This window comes from Parus major, chromosome 2 (assembly GCF_001522545.3).
Source record: "Parus major isolate Abel chromosome 2, Parus_major1.1, whole genome shotgun sequence".
Lineage (NCBI taxonomy): Eukaryota > Metazoa > Chordata > Aves > Passeriformes > Paridae > Parus > Parus major.
Window position 1 is genome coordinate 5,904,471 of NC_031769.1, and position 25,608 is coordinate 5,930,078.

Genomic DNA, 25,608 nt, shown 5'->3' on the forward strand with positions numbered 1-25,608 from the left:
ATCAGTTACTTAAGTCAGATATTGTCCCTCCTCAGCTATTCCTCCTTACTGCTGCCAGCTTAAGCAGAACCTGTGAATAGGACCTTAGACAATGTAAATGAGTGAGAACTCATAAGGTAAATTCTCATGGAAAAATCAGTAATATTGATTTAGAGGGTCATTACAACATGGAAACAATTTTAAAGAAGTCACCAGTGTACAAGAACTTTTCATTTGTTCCTCCCTCCACTCCTTGTCAATCCCCAGGGAGAAAAAAAGAATTCTTTAACATGAAGAAAGGACAGTGCACCACTACTGGCATCTGATGAGAATTTCACTATAAATTTTAAAAAGTAACATGAGCTTTAAGAAGGTAAATACATCAGATGTCTGCTCCATGCAACTGTTCTTGATTTTTTTATGAAACATAGTACATATGTTTTAATTGGTAGAGAGGGAATTGTGATTTGACAGGAACAAGAAAGGGATGTAAATGTTTGTATGAACATGCAAGCTAGAGAATTTCATCAACTGACTGCCAATGGGAATTTCAAATTACAGTTAATTGAAGTCAACAGATCTCCAACTGACTGTGCAATTCAGCCACATAACTAAAATATTTGCATACATTTAGCTAGTTTAACTTGTTTATTCTATACCATCTCTCCAAGAATAATAATTTTTTACAGCATCCAAGCCTCTGTAAGTTACCATCCAAAGACTTAAATAATAATGACAATTATCATACACCCTTCAGTTTGATATTTCAGTCTCTGTACTGTATGGCAAATGATCAAATTAAAGCTTAACATCATACTTACCATTGGAGACTTATAGTATCTATGCAGTATGTTAATGAAATCTGTAATTGTTAACATTCCTGCAACAAGTGATACACAGAAAAATTCAGGTCTTTAGATATATACTTAATGTACAGAACTTCCAGCTATTTTCTCAATTTCTATTCACAATATATAACATCATAAATGTTAAATCCATGTAAAATACTACTGGTATTGGGCTATTTAACAGTAGGATTTCAAAACCATGTCTATTCACTTTCACATTGACACAGTGCTTCAGAATAAAAACACATCTGAAGTAATATTCAATATTCAATATTATAACCCACTTTCAATCTGACTCAATAAACTCCTTGAATTCAGACCACATCCACCTCTAAGAACATAAAAAAAAAGGAGGAGGTTTAGAACACTTTTCAAGGTTGGAGAACTATTCTTGCCTTTCATTTTCTTTTTGAATAAGACACATTCTGATTATGTACTTGCCAAGTCAGGCAGACTCCTAGACTCAAACAAAGGAACAGTACAATACATTTTCTTGACTATTACTTATTACAGAACTTCATTCAATCATTTCCATGGTAATCCTCAATGTCTGTATGGAAACGTGACTTCTCAAATGAGAAAATTAGCACATCCATTATATATCTATATCTATATATATATATTTTAAGCACCAACACCAAGCTATGTAATATAATATTGATGATTAGTTTAGTTACCTGAAAATATTAATCTTTTTTGAGCTTTCAAATTCTAGACTTGAGAAGATGCAATTGCTCCACTGTTTACTACTCCTACATCTAAGCTGAAGAAACTAAGAAATGGGGAAGGGAAAAATTAATCTGGAGGTCAGCTTTAAATCAGTAGAGCTTAGTTACAGACAGAACATCAAGTGAGATCAAATGAAAATAAAAACCACAGCACTCCTATGGTGTACTGCAAGACTGCTCCTCCCCTCTTGGATTTTAAGTATTTTAAGAAATGCTTTATTAAGTAGCTACCATTCATTTCCAGGAATCCCCTTGTTCCAGGTCACAAGAAATACATACAATTCTATTTTTCACTGCCACTGTGACCCCATTTTCTAAATGCAACAGAGATCTAGTTTTGCAAAATTACTTTTGTGGTAATTAATGACATGATTTTTAAAAAAGCAGTACATACAGCTCATGTTTTTCACCCAACATGGGACATCTCTGCAGCTTCAGTTCTGGTTTTAGAGATCCTCACTGCACCTTATTGAGCACAGGCAGAGACAGGCTCATACTGCACTTATATTAGGATACTGGCATATTAGATTATTATCTTTATAGTTCCTGTTTTCAAATTTTACTTTCTGTGACCACTGATTTTTAAATACACATTGAAGTGCAAATATTAGAGACTGAATTTCAGAAGGTTGGGACCTAAAAGAAGCATCATAATTCTCAAGGCACAGCAACGCTGTGAAAGCTGGCACTATTTCATTCCTCACAAGGAGGGAAAAGAGGCTCCCTTTTCCAGTATTTCTCTAGGATGTTACATGATGGCCTGGCTCAGACCACCTTCTGAAACAATAAAGCACCTTGGAAATCCAAGTAATCCTGAAAAATGTCAGAACTACTTACCTACAAAACTCTGTTTTTTACTCTCCCACAGTGGAGCTGCTCTCACACCGTTTGCCACCAAGGCAAAAAAGGCTTTTTTTACCTAAAAAAAAATAAAAATAAAAAATTAAAAACTAAACAAAATATATTTTTTTGCCTTGATTTAGCATACCAGACACCAACAGAAGGGTTTCCACTTTCACCAGGAAAAAAGCCAAAAGCAGTATAAACAGGTAGCTGGCATTCCAAATGAACAGAAACCACAATGCCAAACAAAAACCTTAAGCTTTTTATTTTTAGAATGGTTAAAAAGCTAGAAAAAGCTTAGCAAAACTAGATCTGTTTTTCTTTTATTTTGTGTATATTCTAAAATAAAGCCTGATATATCCATAAAATAGAGAAGGCCTTAAAATTAACACATGAAGACTATGCTATATTCTAGTCAATGTTTACTATAGCAGGTTGTTAAAAAAATGAGATTGAAACAAAAGCAGTTCCATATCCCCTACAGCTTTTAGACACCCGATTTATACAAATTTTAAAAAAGAGTTTGATTATTCTAAATACAACTGAAAGTTAAAAGAATTACCTAGCCTGTTTTGCTGCTAAAGAAATCAACCAAATACTTCAATTTTTTTAATGAATTCATCTTCCCCAGAATCAGAGGTTACAAGGTCATAGTGTCATTTTGAAAAGAAACACTTCCCTGTGAACTCTGGTTCTCTGAAAATGAAGGACTCAGGCACTGGTGCACCTCAAAATCCTCATCTGGTGATGTGCTGGAGTGTGACATCCTTCCTGTCCTGCCCACACCCCTAAACAGTTCTATGGTAAACACAATATAGAAGTGATGGCTCTTGCCCAGGTCTTGACCTGGCACAAGACCAGGACACAACCAATCTTTATTTCTGTATCCATGAAATTTGTCCTTGGTCCAAGTAACACAGAATTGCAATTGCTTGATGACTGCAATCTGAACAGATCATCATTATAAATCAGTATGTTAAAATTCTACTTTAAGTTATGTGCCAAAGGAATCCTCCCCACAACAGATCAATAGCAATGAAAGGGCTTCACAGTCAATGGAATCAGCATCCAATAAAGTAGTGGCAAAGAAAAATGTAGGGAGTGATCTGTATTTCTTGCTACATCTATTCAGCCTGTCTGTTTCCTCCCTGACCATGAGAAGCAAATCCACCTTCCAAAGAGCAGCAGATGACAGATTCAAAGCTGCCTCCTGACTTCAGAGATCCCATATCACCAATGAACAGGAATAACCACCAGCCATCATCCCTTAACTGCACTGAAACTGAAGAAGCCACATGGGGAAAAACAACAACAAAACCCTAGGGGCCACAAGCAAGACTAAATACACAGGATTTATCTAGAAAATGGTTAAACAGAACAGTGCCAGATGTGTTCAGCTACCCCACTGACACAAGGAGGAGTCAACCTAAACAAACATTACCAAATCCACCACAGGAGCATCCTAACTCATCAGGAAGACTGAAACCACAAAGAAACCCTCCAGGCAAGATACATGAAGTGTTCCCACATAACAGCATCACACTTTGAGTTAAACAGGGAGCTACTTGGGGAGCAGATATGAGACAGATGTGAGCTCACACAGACCAATTGCAGCTTGGAGCAAAATAATTTCTAACCATTCCTCATCAAAAAAAGGGGAAAGGACACTCACACTGCTCAAAACCCCAAGCATTCAGCTTTGGTATCTTTCCCCAACAAGAGTCACCACACAAGGTCACAGTCACTGTCAGCTCATGTCCCTAGTCTTTCACATGAGAAAGCTGTTCAAGGCTGGATCAGAGCAAGAAGGGAACAGCTGATCTATTGGGGCCAGGGGGAAATAGCTTTCTCCCAGATAGCAATCATGCAACCCAACTCCTTCAGCAAGTTTACAAACCCTGTAATTGATAACCTGGAAAAGAAGCATGCCCGTGGCAGAAAACTTGTGGAAAGCCAACTACAGCACTTGAGGCAATCTCCAAATTCCTGCTACTACTTCTTTCCCAGACACAGTATCAGCCAGCACCATGCTCAGATGGGTGAGACAGCAAGGCTGAGATATTATTTTAGATTCAGAAAAGACATTTCAAAATAAAGTTCCAAAGATATACTACTCAAGATGCTGAGCTCACAGATAATCCAGAATGAAAAGAAAGGATTCTTCAAAGGATAAGTTCTTGCCCTGATCCTGTTTGATTTACTTGCAAGTTATTTGCCTCCAAGAATCACAAGAATCTTCAGTTAGGTGCCATCTTGTCTAGCTTTAAAATATATGTTTTGGAAAATCTGAGGGCTGCAGAACAGATACAGCTACTAAGACAGTTCAGAATTAAATCCTTCATAAAAGACAAAGACTTTAGCTTAAGCATTAGGATATTAAACATCTGATGTAATAAATCACCAAAATTTAGTAAAGAAATACTTTAACTCAACCCCCTGGGCTGTGCTCCTAGACCACAGCTATTGTTGCCTCCAGTTGTATTGTAGAAAGTGTTACACAGTCACCTTTTAAATAAAGTAATAATACCATCAGCTCTTAATATTTGTCTCTTACTTAAGTAAGGAAATTACAAAGTAAAAACCCATCTTAACTCTTCTTTGCTAAAACTGCTTGCTACCACAAACATACTCATCCACTCACACTTCCCTGCAGTTTCTGTGGTTGACCAATTTCAGTTGCCCACAGTACTGCTTGGTGGCCAGCCAAAGCACAGGGGTGTGCAGCTGGGCTTCTGTCCAGCACTTTTACATGTTTCAGTGATGCTCATGCAGAAAATACCCACAAGGACCTTGCTTTCTGTTGATATATAGTTAGTAGCCTTTGAAGATCACCACCATGTCCCATCTTTGGACCTCCAACAGCGTTGTTAATTCTCAACCCCACAGTGTTGGACTGGCCTGACCTTCACCCATTGCTCAGAAGCCAAAGCTCATAGATTGTTGCTGTTCAACACCATATACAAACACTCTTTAAGCAAAGCACTTTTGTTCTCATTAATCATGTCCTAACACACACAATGAACCACTAAAAATGGGATTTATCTGCCCAGATTTAGAGATTGTTCTGACATTTACCCTGACCTTACATATTGACCCTGACTTCACAGTCAGCTGGGGCACAACTCACCAGCCTTCCACATCCATATCCCACAGATACCATCCTCCCCTCACTAAGATGTCTAGACATTTACAATTAGAAGATCAATCCTACTTTGTGTGACTGGCTTCTCCAAGATTCTGTCCTTTAAGTAGAAGAATCACATTTCAGCAAAAGAGCACAGCAATTAAATCCCAGATATATCACAGGTCACCTCAACAATAGCTGCTATGCCACTACACTGAGCACAACAGGAACAAGCTTTTCTTACTACAGGAACTCATTACACTGTGAATATGCTGAAGAAAAGAACAGACTAATTTGGGTTAGACACAACCTCTGGAGGTCACTGTTTCAGCACAGCATTCAAACATTTCCACTGCAAGTCTGCAGGAGGACAAAGCCTCTTCCAATATAACAGTCATTACCAAGAAAGCAAGAGACCCAGATATAAAACTCCTGTTTTTCAGGTAGAACATTTAGAAAACCTCATCCCTTACAATTACTGAGCTCCTAAAATAGCTGGATTACTGGGCAGTGAAACCAGGTATAGTAGTAGAAGATTTCACCAGACTCCAGAATAAGTTTTTGCTCATTGCCGGGAAACTCTGAAAGGGACACTCCTTCTTACGAGGTACCAGGAATTTTACAAGCCCTTGCAGAGATGCTCTCTCCAGTAAATATCTGTGAATGAGGGAACCACCTGAAAGGAAAACTGAGGATGAGCTCATTTCCAAAAATTCAGTGTGTGTACAACACACACACATGCTTGTTTCATCCCAACACTGTATTAAGAAAACTGTAACTATGTCCTTAAGTAACCAGTGGATTCAAACCTGTTTTCCAGGACTGTCCCATAAGGCAAGGAGGGTGACTGCTGCTTTTGAAGTAATTGGCTTCATTTGCCTTGCAAAAAGATTCCTGTCCTTAACAAATTGTTGTGAGAAAAGAGCTGTCACAGTTCCTGGTGCTAAAGGGTCAGAGCTGAGCAGAGAATCCCACTGAGCTGAAAAACACAACTCAGCACCACTGCCTCGTGACAAAATTCACTGAAAAGGCTCAAAGGCAGCAGAAGAAACAAAGCTATGGAACACCTTCAGATGTGCTGGTACCAAGCAAGAGGATGATGCAATTCATTGTCCAGTAGCATTAAAGACCTGCCAGAACTTCTGAGGTAAGGCTGCAATCAAAAAGCAGGATGAAAAGCATGTATCTCTGTTTCACTGTGTAAGCCAGCATCAGCCACTTGCCTGGAGTGCCCCTAATGTAACCCTAGGAAATGTCTATTTTATCAGATCAGAATAGAAAGGAAGAAGCTCCTTCTTACAATCTTTGGCACAGAGCTCCCATAAAAGCAGTATGAGACCCTGACACTTTTATCATCTCTGATTCCTGAGGGATGGATGCTCTAAGGTGATCTAGAACATTCATCATCATTTTCACTGGGTAAATTGACAGATTCACAGCTTATTTTTATTCCCAAATATTTTTAAGAAGTACAAAACTAGAGAGGACAAATACCTCCAAAAATACACATGTGGACTACAGTATCAAAACCAAATCTTTCAGGCAGTCCCTGAGAAACAATCACTCTTCCTAGCATAACAAAGTGCAAAGTTTGACATGTAGTTGAAAGGAATTTACAAGAGGAAAGCATCCAGTCTTAGCAGACTCAGTAAGAATAGCTGAAGAACTAAAGTAGAAGGTTGGATTTCTCCACCAATACACTCACATGTTTTAAGTACCAAACACCAAGGCATGAAGGGGCTTCTCAATGGCTTCCCCCTGCAAAGGGGGAAAAGTTTCATACTTTCAAAGGGAAACAGTCTTATCTCCATCTTCACAACACAAGCAAATGTGGCAAGGTCACTCCAGACACAGACTTTGTTCTCACCCTTAAGAGCGTGAAGGTGGAAGAAAAAGTTATTCTCTGAGAATTCCTTCTTGAGAGGCCAAACACTCCCATTTCAATAGTTCTTACCCAGTGGGAAGACACACAGCAGTACAACTGGTCTTTGTTGTAACAGGAAAGTCATTAGGACTCTGCTGCAACCTTTGTACAGAATAAAACCTGGGCAACCCACACCTCACTCCCTTGGTTCAAGTGTGTTTATGAGCCAAGAGTCCTGAATGAGGCAGCAGTTTCCAGACCAACATAAACAAGACTGTGTTTCTTTAAGTAGCATGGCAAATTCTCTGGCTGCCCAAATCTCAGCAAGTCTCCAAGAGAGGAAAAAGAAAACAACTACTGCAGGTAAAGCTGGTCTTGCTGCCTAAGACAGGTGTGACAGATCTCCCCTGCTATTCCCTCACACCACCAGGATTTCAGGCCATGCTTCCTGTGTACGAGGCTGCCACCTGAACAAAGTCCATGAAATATTATCTGGGAACATGTTATAAACATATTACTAATTTGAAAATACAACTTTGTCACAGAGTTCTTTGGACAGCCCTCCTCTTTGCTGCTGGCATCATCTTCAAAGGACTTTTTCCTATGAGCTAAGTTGGAATATTCCTGCATTCATCCCCAGATCCCACAATTACCATTCTGATAATACAGAAGCAGTACAAGCTAAGTATTGTCCAACTCCATCATGCAGTTTCACTTTGAAACAACTCCCAATGGAAATCATATTTAACTTACAATTCCTTTTTTTTTTTTTCTTCCTTCAAATAAAGCTGTGATGCCAAATCCAGACATCTTTTTAAGTTACAGAAAACTACAGTCCTGTAAAGGAGCTATTTTGAAAAGTTAAAAATCTCTCTTCTGGTGCATTTATATAATTCAGTGTTTTTATTAACTGATTTGTCTGGGAAGACTAAACCAGTGTGAAGAACACAACCAACCATCTCAGCATTATGACTGCTGCATGCAAATTCATTTTCCAATTATTTTCTTCTTTGGTCTATGAATGAATTAGAAGCATATCCTCCTCAAAGAACTATGCTGTCAAACAAAGGCTACTTAAGGACAATAAAAACTTTCACCTAGGGCAAGGGACAAGCACTTCTTGGACTATATCAAGTAGAATTTCCTCCTTTACCTTACCAAGCAGACTGGGGAAACATTGGACAAACCTGTTATTAACTGGGCAGCTACATTTGCTTCAACATCTGAAAAAAACTCAACCAGTAAACATTCACAATCAGGTCCTCTAGCTCAGGTTGAATTTTGGAAAGCTTGTATGAAACCAGATCAAAATTCATTTATCTTTTGCAGGTGATAGAAAGGGAACACTCCTGGGTAATCATGCACTTCTTACTGCCACAGCTGAGTAAAATATGTGATGGTTTAATACCCTTCAGGGCCAAACCAAACCCCAGAAGTAACAGGCAGTCTTATCCTCAGGTTAAAACCATGCACATATTCTCGATTTCTCCCCTGGGAGCAGGTGCCATGTCCACATGCAGAGTTCTTCCCCACACCACACACCCATGGAAAGGTCCCAGTCCAGCCAAAGACAGCAAACCAAGACCTGCACTGACACTCTGTGTCAATGTGTCCAAACTGGAGCTTTGTGCTGTCGGATTTCACACCACAACGGGCTAACAGGGAACATCAGGAAAATCTGACAGGCAGAGCCAGTGGGATCTGCTGCTGGGGAAGGGCACAGAAATTCCTTCACAGATTAAGATCTCATCCAAAAAGTGGTGATGGGGTAGAGAAGGCAAGGAGATATGTAACTTTCACTCAGCCAAGCACAAACACCTTGCCTACACCCTGTGTAGAAATTTCTGTTTAAGTGCCACCTATCATTCCTCCAAGATCCACAAATGAAAACTTCCTATTGATTGTGAGAGCTGCAGGAATTAAACTCCTATGCTTGTATACCAGCAGCAGGAGAACCTCTGAAAAAAACACAACAGACTTCCCATATTTTGCTACTGATTCCAGCCTGATCTCAATGAAGGGAGCTTTTATGTGGCTGCTCAACTGCCTCAGCCCACATGCTGGTTAGAAGCTAAATTAGATGATTCTCTTACAGTTCTGTGGGCAGGGTGAGCAAGGAGGGGTATTCACACTCCTCAGAAATGCAGACAGCAGCAGCTTCATCAGGGAGAAACCTCAAAGCCAACTAAGGAACAGACAGTCAATCCTTTTGTAAAGCTGTGTGACAGCAGACCCAGAGTCTGCTGGGCGGTTCTGGGAGCAAACCATTCTGGAGCATTATTCCTGGAAGCCTGATTTATCTCATTACTGTGGAGAGAGGCAACACCCCAGTCAAGAATGACCTGGAGAGAATCAGAATAATAAATCCATTTACTGAATAGAGTCAGCACAAGAAAGAGAAATATAAATCCTCTTCCATTCTTCTTATGTTGAATCCATTGCATGCTCTGCAGAAGTTACAAGGTTTATTTACTGCTGGCTTGTCAATCACTGAAGAGGTTTCCAGAACACTGTTTAAAATAAATTTTTTTAGTTATGTGGTACAAAATTATTTGAGCTCTTACTAGAGTGACAGGTTCCAACAAAAGCCTACATTGGTGATAACAACATCTGGTCCATTAACAACTTAGGTAATTTCATTAAACAGACAGGTTAAATCATTTATCCGAGTCATGCAAAATTTCTTCAGCACACAGAAGGAAATGAAAGGAAAGAGTCTTTAGGATTCTGAAAGCTTATTCTGATTACTGTTTCCACATAAACATGATTTTTATTAGTTTATGAAGAAGTGCTGGACAAATGCTTTAAAAACAGTTTCAAGGTCATGGCGAGCAAAAGCTACAGACGTTTTATTATTAAAACCCAAATTTACTTGTAACAGGTAAGAATATAATTTAGTCAAAGATTAGATAGAGCTTTTGACCCAAAGAGACCTTATGCAAATTCCACAAGACACAGCCACTACATTTACTAACAGATCATTCTTGGGACTGCAGATTGCTGCTTGATACAAAGGAGGGAAGTCCTCATCTAATACTCACCTTCTACATTCCTCTTCTAGGGTTAATTGCTCTGTGCTAGAAAACAAGCTAATCCTTCTCATCTTTGTGTAGTCTGGGCAAAGCCACAACAAATTAATACATTTCTTTCAAGGTCAGACAAAAATCTGGCCTTAAGAAAGCTTTTGGAGTTAAGCTTCAGAGATTGCTATAAGCTAGGTAAGAGGCATTTCCTTAAAAAATGCTAATACAGTTCAGGATAGGGTGGGAGGGGGAAATGCATTGGTCTCTAAAAAAAAAATCAGATGCATGCATACAAGGAAAAATTGAAATCACATTAGATGATGACCAAGTAACCTGGCAGACAGAATGTGAACAAAATGTTGTATTCCATTAATCTTTGAATTTAATACAGGAATTGTTTTGTTTTGGTTTCCATCAAAGGGAAAGATCAGATTATAGTGTCACTATATGTACCTGATACAGGTTAAAACTAGCAAAAAGAAAGGCAAGGCAGACCTGGGTGTCCCCTCCTTCCCCCCCAGATCATCTGCACACCAAATGCATGATCACTTGTACAGTGCTCACATGCTCTGCTCAAGACACAAGCTGGTGACCAATAAATCTGCATTCAGCTCAGTGATTTCCTGAAGTCTATCATAAAGACAAGCCAGAGCCATTTATATTTAGCATAATTAGAATGAAGAAGAATAGTAAGTTAATGCTTAGAGCAGCCCTTCAAGGGACAACCTCCATAACCCCTCCTAGGAGCTGTGAAGGGTTTATCCTCCTGTTTACATCTCAGGAGATGTGCAAAAGATGAGAAAGTTTATCCACGGTGAGCTGCACACTGTTGCAACTTGCCCAATTTCCCCATCATCCACAGAGTCAAATTTCCAGACTTCACAGGAAAGCTCATAACATCTAATTGTCTCCTGACTCCCTTCCTGGTCAGATCAGACTTTATGAAGTTTCTTTAATGTGTGCCAAGCAAAGACAGTATCTTCCCTGGGAAAAGCCAAAGGCGGCAGCTTGTCACAAACAAGGAGCACTCGTGGGTCACGGGTAGGGAAAAGCCACAGCCATGAAGTTCAATATGATTCTATAAATATTTATGAGGAGCAAGTAAGTATTAATAAACTGAAAAGGTGAAAAAACAGTCCACTATCAGTCTAGATCAAGAAACCAGGGCCAGCAAGCACTTTCCCAGGCCACTTCCAGGCTCAGCACAGGATAGGAACCACTCCAGGCAGGCAGACCAGACACAGATCCTGTTTTGGGGAAGCTCTAAGTGAAACCTCACTGAGGCAAACTGAGCTGTGCTGGCCGGCCTCAGGCAGAGCAGGGCTCAGCACACTGAATTTATTTAGTGTGGATGCTGAGTGCCAAGGGGCACAGTGTCCTGCTGAAGCACAGTTCTGCAGCACAGGAGCTGATGGGCAGCAGAGGTGCAAGAGCCACAGTGCAGCTGTCACAGTGCAGGTGTCAGATGAAACACACCACCCTGTGCTCTGGACACTCCAGCACAGAGTGCTGTGCCAGCACTGGCACCTGCCACATGCTGGCAGCTGCTGCAATCAAGCTCCCCATGCCTTCTGACTGACAGATAAGCAGGACTGAAGAGACTCTCAGCCCTTTCCTGCTCTTTATTAGCTGCTATTTCTGCTATTTAAAGCCTTCTATTTCCAATGTAAGGGCACCTCACCATACCCTCTCTTAGGGCTTAAACAAGATTCCTTTTGAAACTTCATACAAATTCCCTCACAGACACTGAGACTAAACATTTACTTTCATGAATCAGTGTTGCTTCAGTGGTATGACTGGTACCTGTTATATAAGGCATTTTACCACAACTAACAACAGGTTTAGAATACTTTCCAAATTTTATAATCTCATGAATAATTTTCCAGGGTAGAAGCATGTGATGTGTGCTGTGATTGCTGACCAGCAGAGGGAGATGGGATACTGTTGCCAAACAAAAATCCAAAATCCAGAATCTTTCAAAGGATACCACGAGAACACAACCCAGATCCATTTTTTTCTTCTTCATCCACTGATGATTACTAACTGATATTAAGGGAGACAAGAAGTGAGCTCCTACTAATATTATTAATATTATTTAGTATTGCATTATTTATTGTGTGTTTTTAATATTATTAGAAACCTGAATTCAAATTACTGGTGAACTTTTTCAAGGCACCAGATCTCTTTTTTGGTGTGTGTTTCCTGTTTGTTTGTTTTTATATTAGGTGAAACACTGTTGTGGATAGGAATGAAACAGACCCAGGAAAGACAAATATCCAATTGAGAGGATTCATGGACACTGAATGTTTCAGAGCTGGGTTTTCAAAGTACGAACTGACAAAGTCCTGAGGTACTGGACAGTAAATAATTTATACGTTAAAAATTAAAATACAAGGAACAGTTTAGAAGTTTTATTTGACCACCCTCATTGGGTTAATTCTCCACCATGTACTTATTCTGCTGTTTTAAACAAATGAAAAAAGCTAGTCTATTCTTATATTCCCATACATGTTTGTGCACCAGCCACACCAACCAAACAATGACCATAATGTGTTTTTAAGAAACTGATGGTGGCACATTAACACAGGGTGCCAGATAAAGAACTGAACAGAAATACTGAACAGAAGTATTTAAGAGACCTCCTAACAGTGTACTCCTGGTAAGCATTCAGATCTACCTTTTAAATATTTTCTTAAATAGTTTTGCAAAACCTGAATTGGAAGATAGTGCCCATGCTGGAAGTGGACTCCTGCTTTACAGTATTGCGACTTTATAAATTGAAAGTAATGCAAGTGGATTAAGTGTAATAATGCAAAGTCAAAAAAATGCAGTTTAGAGGGGAAAAAAAACTCCTCACCAGCAATACAAACTCAAGATTTGGTCCCTATTTATTGTATACAACAGTCTGAATGAGCAACTCCAGACTTCCCTTCTACCACCAATGCTTTCAAATACCTGGAGAAGCAGACTAAGAATATGACTGCACGATCACAGACCAAGGCATTCCTTGTTCTCCTCTAGCTGTAATCCATGACAATCATTAGGGAAGCCAAATAAGACAGAGATTTTGGTGAAGTGCTGGTGGAAGTTCTTCCATTACCATGAAGTTACCTGTTCTCCTTTTATGGTGAAAACTGACTGACTCACTCACTGTCTGCTTCCCTAGGTGTTACCTCTCACTGGCTCACCACCTGGAGAGGAAACTCTCACTTCTTGACATTAATAGCATTTTCTCAACACAGTTCCAGCAATAAAAACTGGTATCTGGCATGATGTCATGCATCAACAGATCTGGAGATTCCAAAGGGAATCAATGGCCGTCCCCAAGGGCCTCAAGATTAACTGGTAAATGCAATAAAGAACAATCATCTCTCCGATTGCAATGGTGAGCAGGGCTCAAGCCTTTGAGCCAGGTGAGCACACAGTGCAAGTTGTGGGTCATGCCCACTGCAGATACCAACTCCCAGCACATTATCTCAGAGTGAGGAAAAAGTGTCTCCTGGAATGCAAAGGAGGCCAACAGTCTTTGAAAAGAGCGGAAAGAATGACAGTGAACCCCATCATCCTAAAGCTGATTTTTCAGGTCAAAGAGGTCTAAATTTTTTACTCAAGAGCTGACAGTCCTTCTCTCTTTCAGGCAGAAGAAAGGAAATACTGCAGAACTTTCCTCCCTCTAAGATGGTGAAAAAGTCAATGTAGATTTTTTACCTTTCAGACCATAGCACTCAATCCAGTATTATATAAAATTATCTGATACACGAGATGGTTCTGTGAATGTTTTGGGACTGATATCTGATCATGGCTGCCTCTGACTTTCCCTCTGGAAAGCTAAGGTCTGAGTAGTACATTCCAGACCAAAATTACTAAATGGGCTTAGTTAAGTCAGAATTGGAGCATCTTTACAAGGCAAAACACATTGAAACAGCAAAAACCAAAGCAAGGAAAAAAAATACCAATTGCAAAATCCAGGAAACAAAGAAAGCCACAGCTTTCTACCACACTGCAGAACAGATTAGTCTGTTTCTATAGCAGGCAGCTAATGCCTTCTTTTGGCAAACAAATTCTTCAGACAGAGCCAAGAGTCTAGCAGATGATTTACTGATTAAATGCAAAATGAGAAGCTGAAAACAAAAATTTTCTGGAGAATGTAATAATTTGCATAATTAAGCCATCCATTTGAGTCTTAAACTGTCTTATCAATATAGCTGGAACAGGCTCATAGCACCTGGGTACTCTTTAGCTGTTGCAAAAGGGTCTTGCACCAAATGTCTTTGAAGTAGATTCAGGTAGCCATGAAGAAGCCAATACAAATCTGGGGTCATCGGAAATTTTTATTTTTAGATAGAGAATTCAACTGCAAGCCAAATTACATCCCCTCTTTCTGTTCTGCTAGGATGTTTTGCCCCAACTCCTCCTCGAGCATAACAGGAAAGACAGTTGAAACAATATAGTTTTGTACAGTCAAAGCACAGCACAATGGCAGTACTTCTCTTCAAGAGATTAAATTTCATTTAACACTCATGAAACACTCATTTAAAAAAAAAAAGAAAAAAAGAAAAAGAACTGCAAGCAAAGGCAGACTGAAAGGAAAATACTCACTTGTAGCGTAGTGTCGAAAACAACAAGCTTAGAGCTTGTTGGAACAATGTCATAACACTTGTGTGACCTCATGAATCGCACATAAATGTCACTTTCCGATTCTTCAAGTGCTGCAAGTAAAAACATTATGTTGTTTTATTTAAGGAACCTTAAAAAAAAGAGTAGTATAAAAGCATGCCAAATCAACTGAACACCGCCAAAGGACAAACCTAAAGCAAAACTCAAATTCACTTTCAGATGTGGACAGACAGTCACAGGTTTGCACTTTGCATTTCAGACTCATCCTTCCTTTCAGATTAAATAAAACAAAGACAAAATGCATTGTTCCTCTTTGATGAGACAGGGTGTCTTTCCATACTAAAGAGTTACATTCTTAAAAAAAAATCTCTTTTTTTTTTCCCTAACAGCAACCCACTGGAATATGCATCTCAACACTATTATATACAGAGGAAGACAGTTTAAAACTTAAACAGTGTTAGGCTTCACTACCTCAAGCTCTTTAAATTAATATTTCTTGGATCTTTACTGCTACCTGCTTGACTTTTCATACATAATTCTCTATTTTCTGAAGAGACAGCAGGCAAGTTCCTTGATCAGCTCCATTCTCTTCAGGCTACACAGAGCATCACAACTGCAACACTTTTTTTATAAAACCAGGATCCACGTGGCTGGAATGATTTTAGTGTTGCATGTCTGTAGCAAGGACATGCAATCCCACCCATATTATCTTAAATTTCCTTTGCATATGCTCAGATGCATGTGTATACAACTCCCAGATCTGCTGAGCTACATTAACTTTTTTCTTTTTTAAGCAGTTTGGCTCTCCATTCCTTCCAGCAGGTACCTAAAGCTTGGTCAAGGATAATCCCTCCATCAGAGATGTACCCTTTAGACCCGTAATAATTCCACATAAACTTAGACATATATTACACTTTTGAAGAGCACAATAAAAAAGACAACAAATTAAAAAAAAAACCCTTGAAATACCTACTGATCATTATCTTGCTCTGCATAAATTATTTGTCATTTCCACCAAATGGCTCTGAGCAGCCTTTTTAGTCCAAATTCACAGAAGCAAAGCTGGACCTCCCCTACAAGAGGCTGCTCCAGGACCCAGCATCTTCTACACACTGAACAAGACCTTCATTTCCCATTCCCATTACTCATAAATAATTAAATAAATAATCAATAAGTCTGGTCTTTAGAAAGTTATGGCTGCTTCTACAATCCTAAGTGCATTCCCAAGAGTCCTTATTTACTTCAAGCTCAAGTTTGTAAACAATTAAGATACTATAGGTAGAAACAAGCATAGGAACACCTCAAATTCCACCAGAACAGTAAAATCACCATCCCTGGACGTGCTCAGAAAATGTGTGGATGTGGCACTTGGGGACATGGGATAGTGAACATGGTGTTAACAGTTGGACTTGATGGTCTTAAGAGGTTTCTTCCAACCTAAATGATTCAGTGATTCTATAAACCACAAAACAACCAGCTGAAAAAAGGGAACACTCTTAGAGCACATCATGGCTCCACAGAGTCGTGCCAACTCACTAACAATTTTTAAATGTATCAGGATAAGCACAGTAACTGTGAGCCAGAACAATTCAAACAGGGGAGGCTGTTCATGGCAGCCACAACCAGGAACTCTTACAGTGAAGGTGTGCTCATAAACCCTCCTCTCACCAACCACATTCCCACCCTCCAAACACAACTTCAACTGGATCTCAATAATCCCCACCCAGATGCAAAGAAATGGTTAAATGTTATCTCACCCTGTGCTGTCTTCCAGCTCAGGGGGGACACCACAAAGCAATTGCTTCCCTTTAATTTTAACTGGAAAGTTACAATTAAAAATATTCATAAGCATGAGATAGCCATCTGTGAGCACTGTTAATACCCCTGTAAACAGCTAGGAAACTCTAGCAGGATCTGGACAAGGATCCAATTGTCCAGTTGGAACTCAAGTTTATTTCTACAGAAGATCCTTATACTATAAATAAGTACAATGCACCACTTTATTAGTTACTAACTAGCTAATCATGCAAAACATCAGCAGGACTGATTTAATTCTCATGTCCTACATAACTCCATCAAGTGCCTGTTGGAAAGGATATTTAAGACCTTCCAAGACCTTCAGCTACCTGGGAATACTCAACAGCTGCCACAGCCCAATTCTTTGTACAGGTATTGTGTATTATGTATAAATTATGTACAAACACAGCTGTTCAGTGGAGAAAAAGTCTCCCAAACCTAAGGCTCAGGACTTCTTAGGGATGTACTCACACTCATCTTTCCTGCACAGCACAACTGCACAGGGCATAATCTTCACAGTTTCCCTCCCCTTCCAGAGGACAAATTTCTTGCTTTGGGTTGTATCCAACCACCATTGTGCTGCAAATATAAGTGATCAAATAAGAACACCCTCACCTCCATGAGGATATTTCTACTTTACTACCTGCCCACTTTCATTTTCCAGTCTTATTTGTTTTCCCAATAACTGCCCATTCATTCTGAAGCTTCTGCAGCACCTGCAAAGCAGTACTTCCTTCGGAAGGACACGGACAGATCCCTTCTCCCTTGGTCTCTGCACGTCATCTCTGAGCTGCACCTGAGATCATCTGCCCAATATGCAGGAGATATAAACACAGAACTGCCTCCAGCCAAACCTCAGCTCCCTACAGCTCATGATCTAGCAATCAGCTGGCTCACAGAGCAAATTCCCAGCAGAAGGCTTCTGAATCTAGAGCAGGATTGGGAAGGTGAAGAATCCACTAATAAACAGTTGAATGTGTATTTCTGTGGAGGTGCTCACTGATGCAAGCTTATCACCTAACTCATCTGGAAGTCATTTTGCAAGTGGACATTGCCCATGTGCACGCCCTCTCCCCAAGCCATAGGTGAAGGCAGAAATATCCAAATTCCCAGTGCTGTTTTTTGAGATTTTTAATAGAGAAGAAAGAGAAGTCACCTGGAAGGTTACAAATAAACCCTGTCAGTCAGTTAAACACCTGACCTTGAGCACCTTGTCATACAGGCTTTTACAGAGTAAATTCTCTGTATTGCCATTTTATTTCATCCTACTGTTAGAGATCCTTTAAAGAGTAGAAGATCTAACTATTTGTATTTCTGCCATCCTGCTCCTCAGTCTTATTCACCAAAACAATTTTTACTTTCTTCCTTTTTCCCACCCTTCACCATTACATGAGACATGCTTTTGTTTTTTATTTCAGCCAGTAGCAGACGTTATTTACAAGAGCATCATAGCTCTTTTTTTTTTTTTGACATTAATTATTCAACAATACTGACTCAGATATTGCAGTGGGACTCAGTACTAAGCATAACTGTCTATTCAGAGAGCTCTAAAGTAGAACTACCATCTGAATACTCATGCATGACACAAACTTCTGCAGCAGTGCTGAAGCCATTTCCTCAGAGATCTACTGAACAGATGCCTTCAGTTCCACTCATACCTCTGCCACCATGCTTTCCTACCCTAGCTTTCCCCTCAGAATTTCAAGGCTTTCAAAAGCAGAAAAAAAGAGAAGAGGAAAAAACAACAACAAAAAAAGAGAAGTGCCTGCAGATGGAGAATAGGAATATAATATCAACACTTATAGAAAAGCTTCCAAATACTGCAACATAAAAACCTATAGAAAGTTCATCAGAAGTGTCCCTTGGAAGCCACAGGCTGCATTTCTGGGCTGTGCTCTTACTGGGCTGGTCAAACAAGATCCTAGGCCACGTGTGCTTCCTGATTTCAGCAATAAATCATGACCTTTCCTATTATATTTTCTGTCACAGCTGTATTATGCTCCTGGTATCCACTCATATTTCAAGTTCAGTCACTGGTTCCAGGAGTGTTTGAAAGAAAGATAGAGGTTCCATAGAGGCTGGGGTCTCACCTTCTTTAAAGTGTTAATTCCACCACAACCATGCCACAACAGCAGCTCTCCATAGCACCCCTGTCCTCATGGTTGCATTGAGGGCTGGGACCTCTAGCAACTCTCAGCCATTTTATGAACTCAGACTTATCTACCTAAACCTTCTTATTAACCTAAATAACTGTTAGTATAACCGACTTCTCAAAGTTTCACATGAAATTAATGGCCAATTTTAAAGGCCCTTTAAAAAGTAGGGAAAAAACAGCAGAGAGCAGTATGTAAAATATACACTCAACTAACTGCCTAGCCTGGTGAACAGCTTGGAGGAAGACAGAAACCACAAATATACACAGTAATTACACCATTCCCCCTGATTTTTTAATAAGAGTCAGTATGGAAACTGCAACTTAAAGAGCTTAAGAGTTTTCTTAGAGCAGCAGGACCTGAGCTAAGCATTCCCAGCATTACTTTTCACCTTGACTACTACTGGCATAATCATCTCCCCTCAGCCAGATCCTATAGATAAAAGGAAATGGGGAAGTAGAAATGTAGTTTTGTGATGTTCTCACTTGTACTAAACAATCCAGTTAGGGAAAAACACATTTTATTTTCTGTTACTTCACACATACATATCTGCACTTCAGGGCACTCCAAGCCATACTCCTATTTTAAAAGTCACATGATGTGCTGAATATCACATTTAAGATGCCAGAGAATGAATAATAATAAAGACCAAAGATTTTTTCATTACAATGTTCACTATGGAACTGATCCAACACAATACATTAAGTAAAATTTATTAGTGTAATTATACTGATAAACTCTACTAAAAGGTGTTATGCCAAAGTACTCTCTACTATTCTTATATGTATATATAAACATATGCACATATTTACATATAGATATTTATATATCTCCTGCCCTTTCCTTATACTAGAAGCTACCCAGGACAATGACAGCATCCACAGCAAAGATCAGCTTAGCTGTGCCAAATGCTGCCAGAAGACACCAAGGTGAACAACCACTTCAGTAAGTGTTCACAAGTTACCCTCCTGTTACAGATAACTTTTGGCAGAGAATATCACAGGTAAAAGACATCATTAACCTTGTAAATTGTTCTTCTGACTGCGGTTTTATCTCAAAGCTGTCACCAAAACTTGCTTTAAAGTTTCTGATAACTCCTGGTCTGAATTTACTGAAGGAGTTCTTTAATATCCTTGAAAACCTCCCACACAGCTTTCACAGTGCTGGAGATTGTAGGAGTTCTAGTATAAGTCACTAACATAACACAGATCTGGAAAAAAACATTCACAGAGGATACAGTTCATCCACTCCAAGAGCAACAGTGACACTGCTCAGAAGGAAGCATAAACTATTCCTCACCACCAGGCTCTGGAACACAGCTTTTAAGGGAAATAGAGGCATCTGAATGAAGCAGGGTTTCAGGAATAATGTTCTGGGAATCAAATGTCCAGGTAGGACTTTATCAGCATTCCTCAGCAGAGGGACAGAGAGGAACAGATTCTGCAGAGGGATCCAGGATTCACTGTGTACAGGACATTGCTGTGATCATGAGCAAGAGCTTTACTTCAGCCTACCTTCTATAAGACAAATATGGCTCATTTATCAGATTTTTAGCCAGGTTTGAATGCTTCACATATTAAAATGTACATGGTATATCCAGAGAAAAGCCTGAGAACACAGGGGCTGGCAGAGAAATGCAAGAAACTGCAATTTTGTCACAGAATAACACAGTAAGGGGGCATGAGTGCTCAGTCTGCTGAGCTGTCTGCTAGAGAGCCAAGAACACTGGAAACAGTGGACAAGAAACCAGACACCAGAAGCTGAATCAATGTCAGACTTGGTAGGAAGGGAATCCTACCATAGCTTAAGAAGGGCAAGCACAGGAGAAAAGAAGCAGTGTTGTGCTGTATCATTTGATTTCTGTTTAATCATGAGGAAACTTATCTAATAAACAGAAAAAAAACATACCACCAAAATAACCACCCACGCCATCAGCCACAGGGTAAGACTTAAGTGGTAACAAAAGACAGAAAAAGCAGGAAGAGATGGTCACAAGAAACCTACTCTATGTGGCAGGAGACAAATCACAGAACCAGAGAATATTCTGAGTTGGAAGGGACCCACAAGGATCAGAGTCCAGCTCCTGGCTCTACACAGGACAGCTCCAAAAGTTTTAGCACGTGCTTGACAAAACTTTGTTGCAGAGATGGCAGGCAGGACTAGCAATGTACTACTTATAATCATACAGGGGAAGAACCAAACAGGTTTACAGTTCAATATATAGGAAATAATGACAGTGATAGGAGTTGACATCTCCATCACAAGGTGAAAGGCTTTCAAATGCAAAGAACAGGAAGAAAGGATATAGAGACAGAAACAAGACTTTATTTTTCTTTCTGATAACTACAAAGACCTTTAAAATATCCTGGAAGACCACACATTGAAGTTACACAGTAGCATTATTCATGCAGCCACAGGCTATAGGATATGGATGTTGCAGTTGAACATTTCCCACCCTGATCTAAAGGAATGTGTGAGCTGGCAGACAAAGATTACAGCAAGTTTATAGATGTAAGAAACTCTGATACAAAGAAGTGATAGGGAATGTATCAAGAGATTAGTATCAGGAGCCTCTTCAGTGTTCCAAGATTAATTCAATTGCATATTACAGCATGGATATAGGATGTGACAGAGGAAAAGGACTTCAAAAAGAAGTGTGAGCACATAAGAACAAAAACAGAATAAGTGGGCTCTCCCTTGCTAACTGCACCTCATCCTGCAAATAGGAAGAGGGTCTAGAGGCACAGAAAATAAGAGATGAGAACAGGTACATGAAGAGATAAGTAAAAGTGAACAGAGAAGGAAATGCACTGTCTTGTGGCTCAGGTCTTCAGAAAAAGGTTAATCTTTCTAATAACAGTAACAAGCTAAAAGAAACCAGAACACATCTTTAAGAACTATTTTCAGAATTGCTTAAGACACTTTCAAACATAACCTTCAGTATTGCATGCATCTACCTTTTTTTTTTTTCTTTGCACACATTTTAGTGTGTTTTCTGAATCCTAGAGCCAGTGCAACTGTTCAGTCACTTTGGATCACCAAGGTAATTGAGATGTTTTCTTCCCTTGTCACAAGGAGGTGCTCCATGCAGAGCCAGCAGGTTATTATGGGTGTAAACAGGAGTCACCCTAGCTAAAAGCAACCATTGCTGAACTCTGCAAGTTCATGCAGAAGATATACTACCAGTCTATAGGAAAGGCAAACAAATTCAAATCCAGTCAGATATTCCTAGGAATGTACTGAAGCAAGTTATTAAAACCAGTGAATTTGTAAGCACCTGCAAAAGCAGCTCATCAAAAGCAAAGAAAAAACTCAACATGGCTGTGTCAGGAACAGCTCAGACTAATCAGTTTTTACCCAGAATAAAATGATCAACTGGATGAAAAAGGGAGACACTAAATAAAAATAATATTTAAAAAAATGCAGTATGCTTGAGACACTAACTTTAAAGCAAGCAGGGATATCACTGCATGAGGAAAAGACAGTCACCACATGGTAGCTGCCTAACAAGCAATCCCAGCTGCATCAAAACTAGTAATATGGTTTTTTTAAGAGGTGGCAAGACTGGATGACAACTGTTTGTTTTTAACAAGACATGGACTTCAGTTCAAAATCTTCCCCAAGCTGCAACATTTGCAAGGCCCACCTTATGCAAATCAGGTAGTGTAGAGTGGAATGCAAGCTCATACTGCAGGACTTTACATTTCTACAGCTCACTCTGGAAGTGTTTTTACCAGTAATTTGATACTTCCCATTACAACAGAGTATCAGGGGATCAAGACTTCATTTTATTCAACATTCTCTTTTGTGATCAAAACAGGAATAGACCACGCTTCAGAGAGCTTGCAGAGTTAGAAATTGTTTCAAGACTTAAAACTTTAGCATATCTTCAAACTGAATTTATAAGTGGCTTGGAGATAATACAGTTTTTCAAGAAATACCAAAATCTGAAAGAAACACTCAACTGGAACAGTGCAAGTTATGGAGTGACTAAATACCACCACTACTGAGAGAGAAATACCTTGTTATTAACTTAATTTGCTACAGCAGAAGGAGGGAAGAAAAGACAGTTTGCTTAAACAAAACAATAGGCAAACAAAAAAACCACCACAGGTGTTAGAGAGCCATTAATGCATTCCACAAGCTGGTTAGAAACCTTATGACACTGCACAACCTCCTTCCTTTAAAGGTCCAAAACGTGGAATGAGACAAGGGTCTTCAAAAGCACATCCTGCTTAGAACAAAATAGTTCCTGACAATACTTCAAAAGATCCACGTTTCTGGTTTGGAAGCTTAGATACCTACATGTCTTCAAATTCCAGCAGTACCTAAGAATCTTAAGAGAAAACTGATACAAAAGAAAACTGATTCAAACAGTTGTTTGGAACAATGAAAGAGTTGGATTGTGTTGCAGTCTTACAGCACACTTCAAAATCCTGCACTTTTTCTCCTCATTATTTGTTCCTTTTGTCCCTCATTATTGGTGTTAGTAAGTCCCAGTAACTGGGCTGAGAAGTTAACACTTCTGTTTTACTGTAGCTCTCCAGGGGCAATGTGGATAAGCAAATGATTATTATGAGATTTGAGAGAGACAAAAAAAAGTGATAGGCAGCTTAAGAAAGTCCACATTCCAGAGCTAATCATAGTAACTCTGAAGTTCCTTGTCCAGGCAGGCAGAGAAACTTATTTGTGTACAAGCAAGAGCTGCCCTGTTTAGGAACTAACAGGTATACAGTAAACTGGTAAACAGTATCGTAAGTCCAACCAAGTCCTTTCAAAAAATACTTTTGAAACAGCTCAGTATCTCTTAAATCAACTGTTGGTCAAAGGTTTGTACTTTGAGAAAAGCATCACTATGGTTTTGTGAATAAAGGTAGCAACTTCAGCCTGCAACCTTAGCACTTCTAGGATTTTCACCACAACAAAGAATAAGCTGACCTGAAGAATTTTCTAAAACATGTTCAAGATTTTCCCTTGACAACAGGCACTATGATTTTTCGCTAAGCATCCCAAACAAAGATCTAAATTAAGATGTCGCCTGTCTGGAATGTGGGCCTGCTCTTCAAGATTGCGAGACACGAAATGCAACAAACTAAAAATGGTATTAAACTTCTGAATATTAATATCAGCAAACACTCTGTGCAGAGTTGGATTCAAGGGAAGTTTAAGGTATGTGATTAATGAGAGAATAAACCAGCCTGTATCTCTGCTGCAAGATTAGTAAACAATTTGAATTTTTGCTGTATCTTTAAAACAAGCCCAAGTCCTATTAGTTACACAGTTTGTACAAACTTTTAGAAAAGAAACAGCCATTTAAGCCTTCTAGGAATTAGTTTAAGATCAAACCTAAACATGCAGCTTAACCAAAGCATTAGTCACACAACAAGCATTTTCAAAATGAGCACATAGCATCTTCACAAGCTGCAGCCATATCCCTACTGAACAAGGCAAAAATTTAATTCTTCCACTGAAGACTAAACTTGAAGTATCAATACTTTAAGAGATAAATACTTCAAGTCTTCAGCCATAAGAACTTTGGACTGTGTTTGCTGGAGAAACTGTTTTGTGAGGTCTAATAAATTGCTGGTCTCAAATCCTGAATAATTACTTACAACATCTTAAGTTGAAGCTTTTAATAATTTGGTATTTACATTTTCATTTTTCTCTAATTTATCCTTGCACATTTCTTCTCCTTCCCTACCTATGCATGACAACACCTTCTAAACACCTATTACTGGCATTTCTTATACAAATTTATGAACCTGCATGCACACTTCAATAGACTAGAGTGTTCTGTTCCCATGTATCACTAAGGAGATTTACCTACAGCAGTTGTAGCTTGAAGCTACACAGAAAAAGAACCAACAGCTCCAAAACTCAAGCAGGTGACATCCAACACACATTCAATGTATATGGAAACAATTTTCTGGAACCCATTTTACAGGTTTTATTGATCCCTTCTCTATACCACAGATAAACTGCAACTCTTCCCAAAGCTGACCCTCCCCTGAGCTGACTTGATGTCTATACAGAGTAGCACTGGAGTTTTTGAGGGGTTCTTTTTGCCTTACTTTTTTTTAGGAACTGACTCAAAATTATACAGGAGAAATTCAAGCAAGACTGTGGCAGGAGAGATCTATGCAACTTCTTGTGTAGAGCAGAGCATTCACCTTCTGCATTCTGGCATTCACAAACTTCTGTCAAAGGCAGCCACATCATCCCTTCCCCTGAGCAATCCCACTCCATCCTGCACTGAGTCAAAGCATTGAAGTGTCTCCTACAGTAACTATGCTGGAAGTTAGAATACTGTTTCAAAGCTCTTATAGGAAGAGTTTATATCCATTTATTCTTGTGCCAATGTTGTTCTTCATTTAATTTCCTTCCCTGGTGTTTACCCCCTTCCTGCCCCTTAAAGGATGTTTTCATACATACATGTGTGTTATCACATCCCTTCTTGGTTTTCCTTTTACTGAGTTAAAGGAGCAAAGCCTTATGGTTTCCTCAAAAATGGCCTTTGTTTATGCCCATCTCAGTTTGCTCCCTTCTCCAGTAGCTCAGACATCTTTTTTCTCTCTGAATTCACATCAGTAGAAATTCAAAACAAGCATCAGAAAAGAATGACACAGTGTAAG

General features: G+C 39.3%; 1 protein-coding gene across 5 annotated transcripts in view; it reads right to left on the reverse strand.

Annotated features, from left to right (window-relative positions):
* Positions 1-25,608, reverse strand: part of PRKAG2 (protein kinase AMP-activated non-catalytic subunit gamma 2) — a 209,367-nt gene that overhangs the window by 13,374 nt on the left and 170,385 nt on the right. For all 5 annotated transcript variants that reach the window (XM_015653492.3, XM_015653503.3, XM_015653523.3 and 2 more), the window contains 3 exons: positions 15,009-15,118; positions 2,393-2,474; positions 801-859 (listed from right to left, as the gene is read on the reverse strand). In XM_015653492.3, coding sequence (XP_015508978.1) covers positions 801-859; positions 2,393-2,474; positions 15,009-15,118 — 251 coding nt within the window. The remainder of the gene's footprint in view (positions 1-800; positions 860-2,392; positions 2,475-15,008; positions 15,119-25,608) is intronic.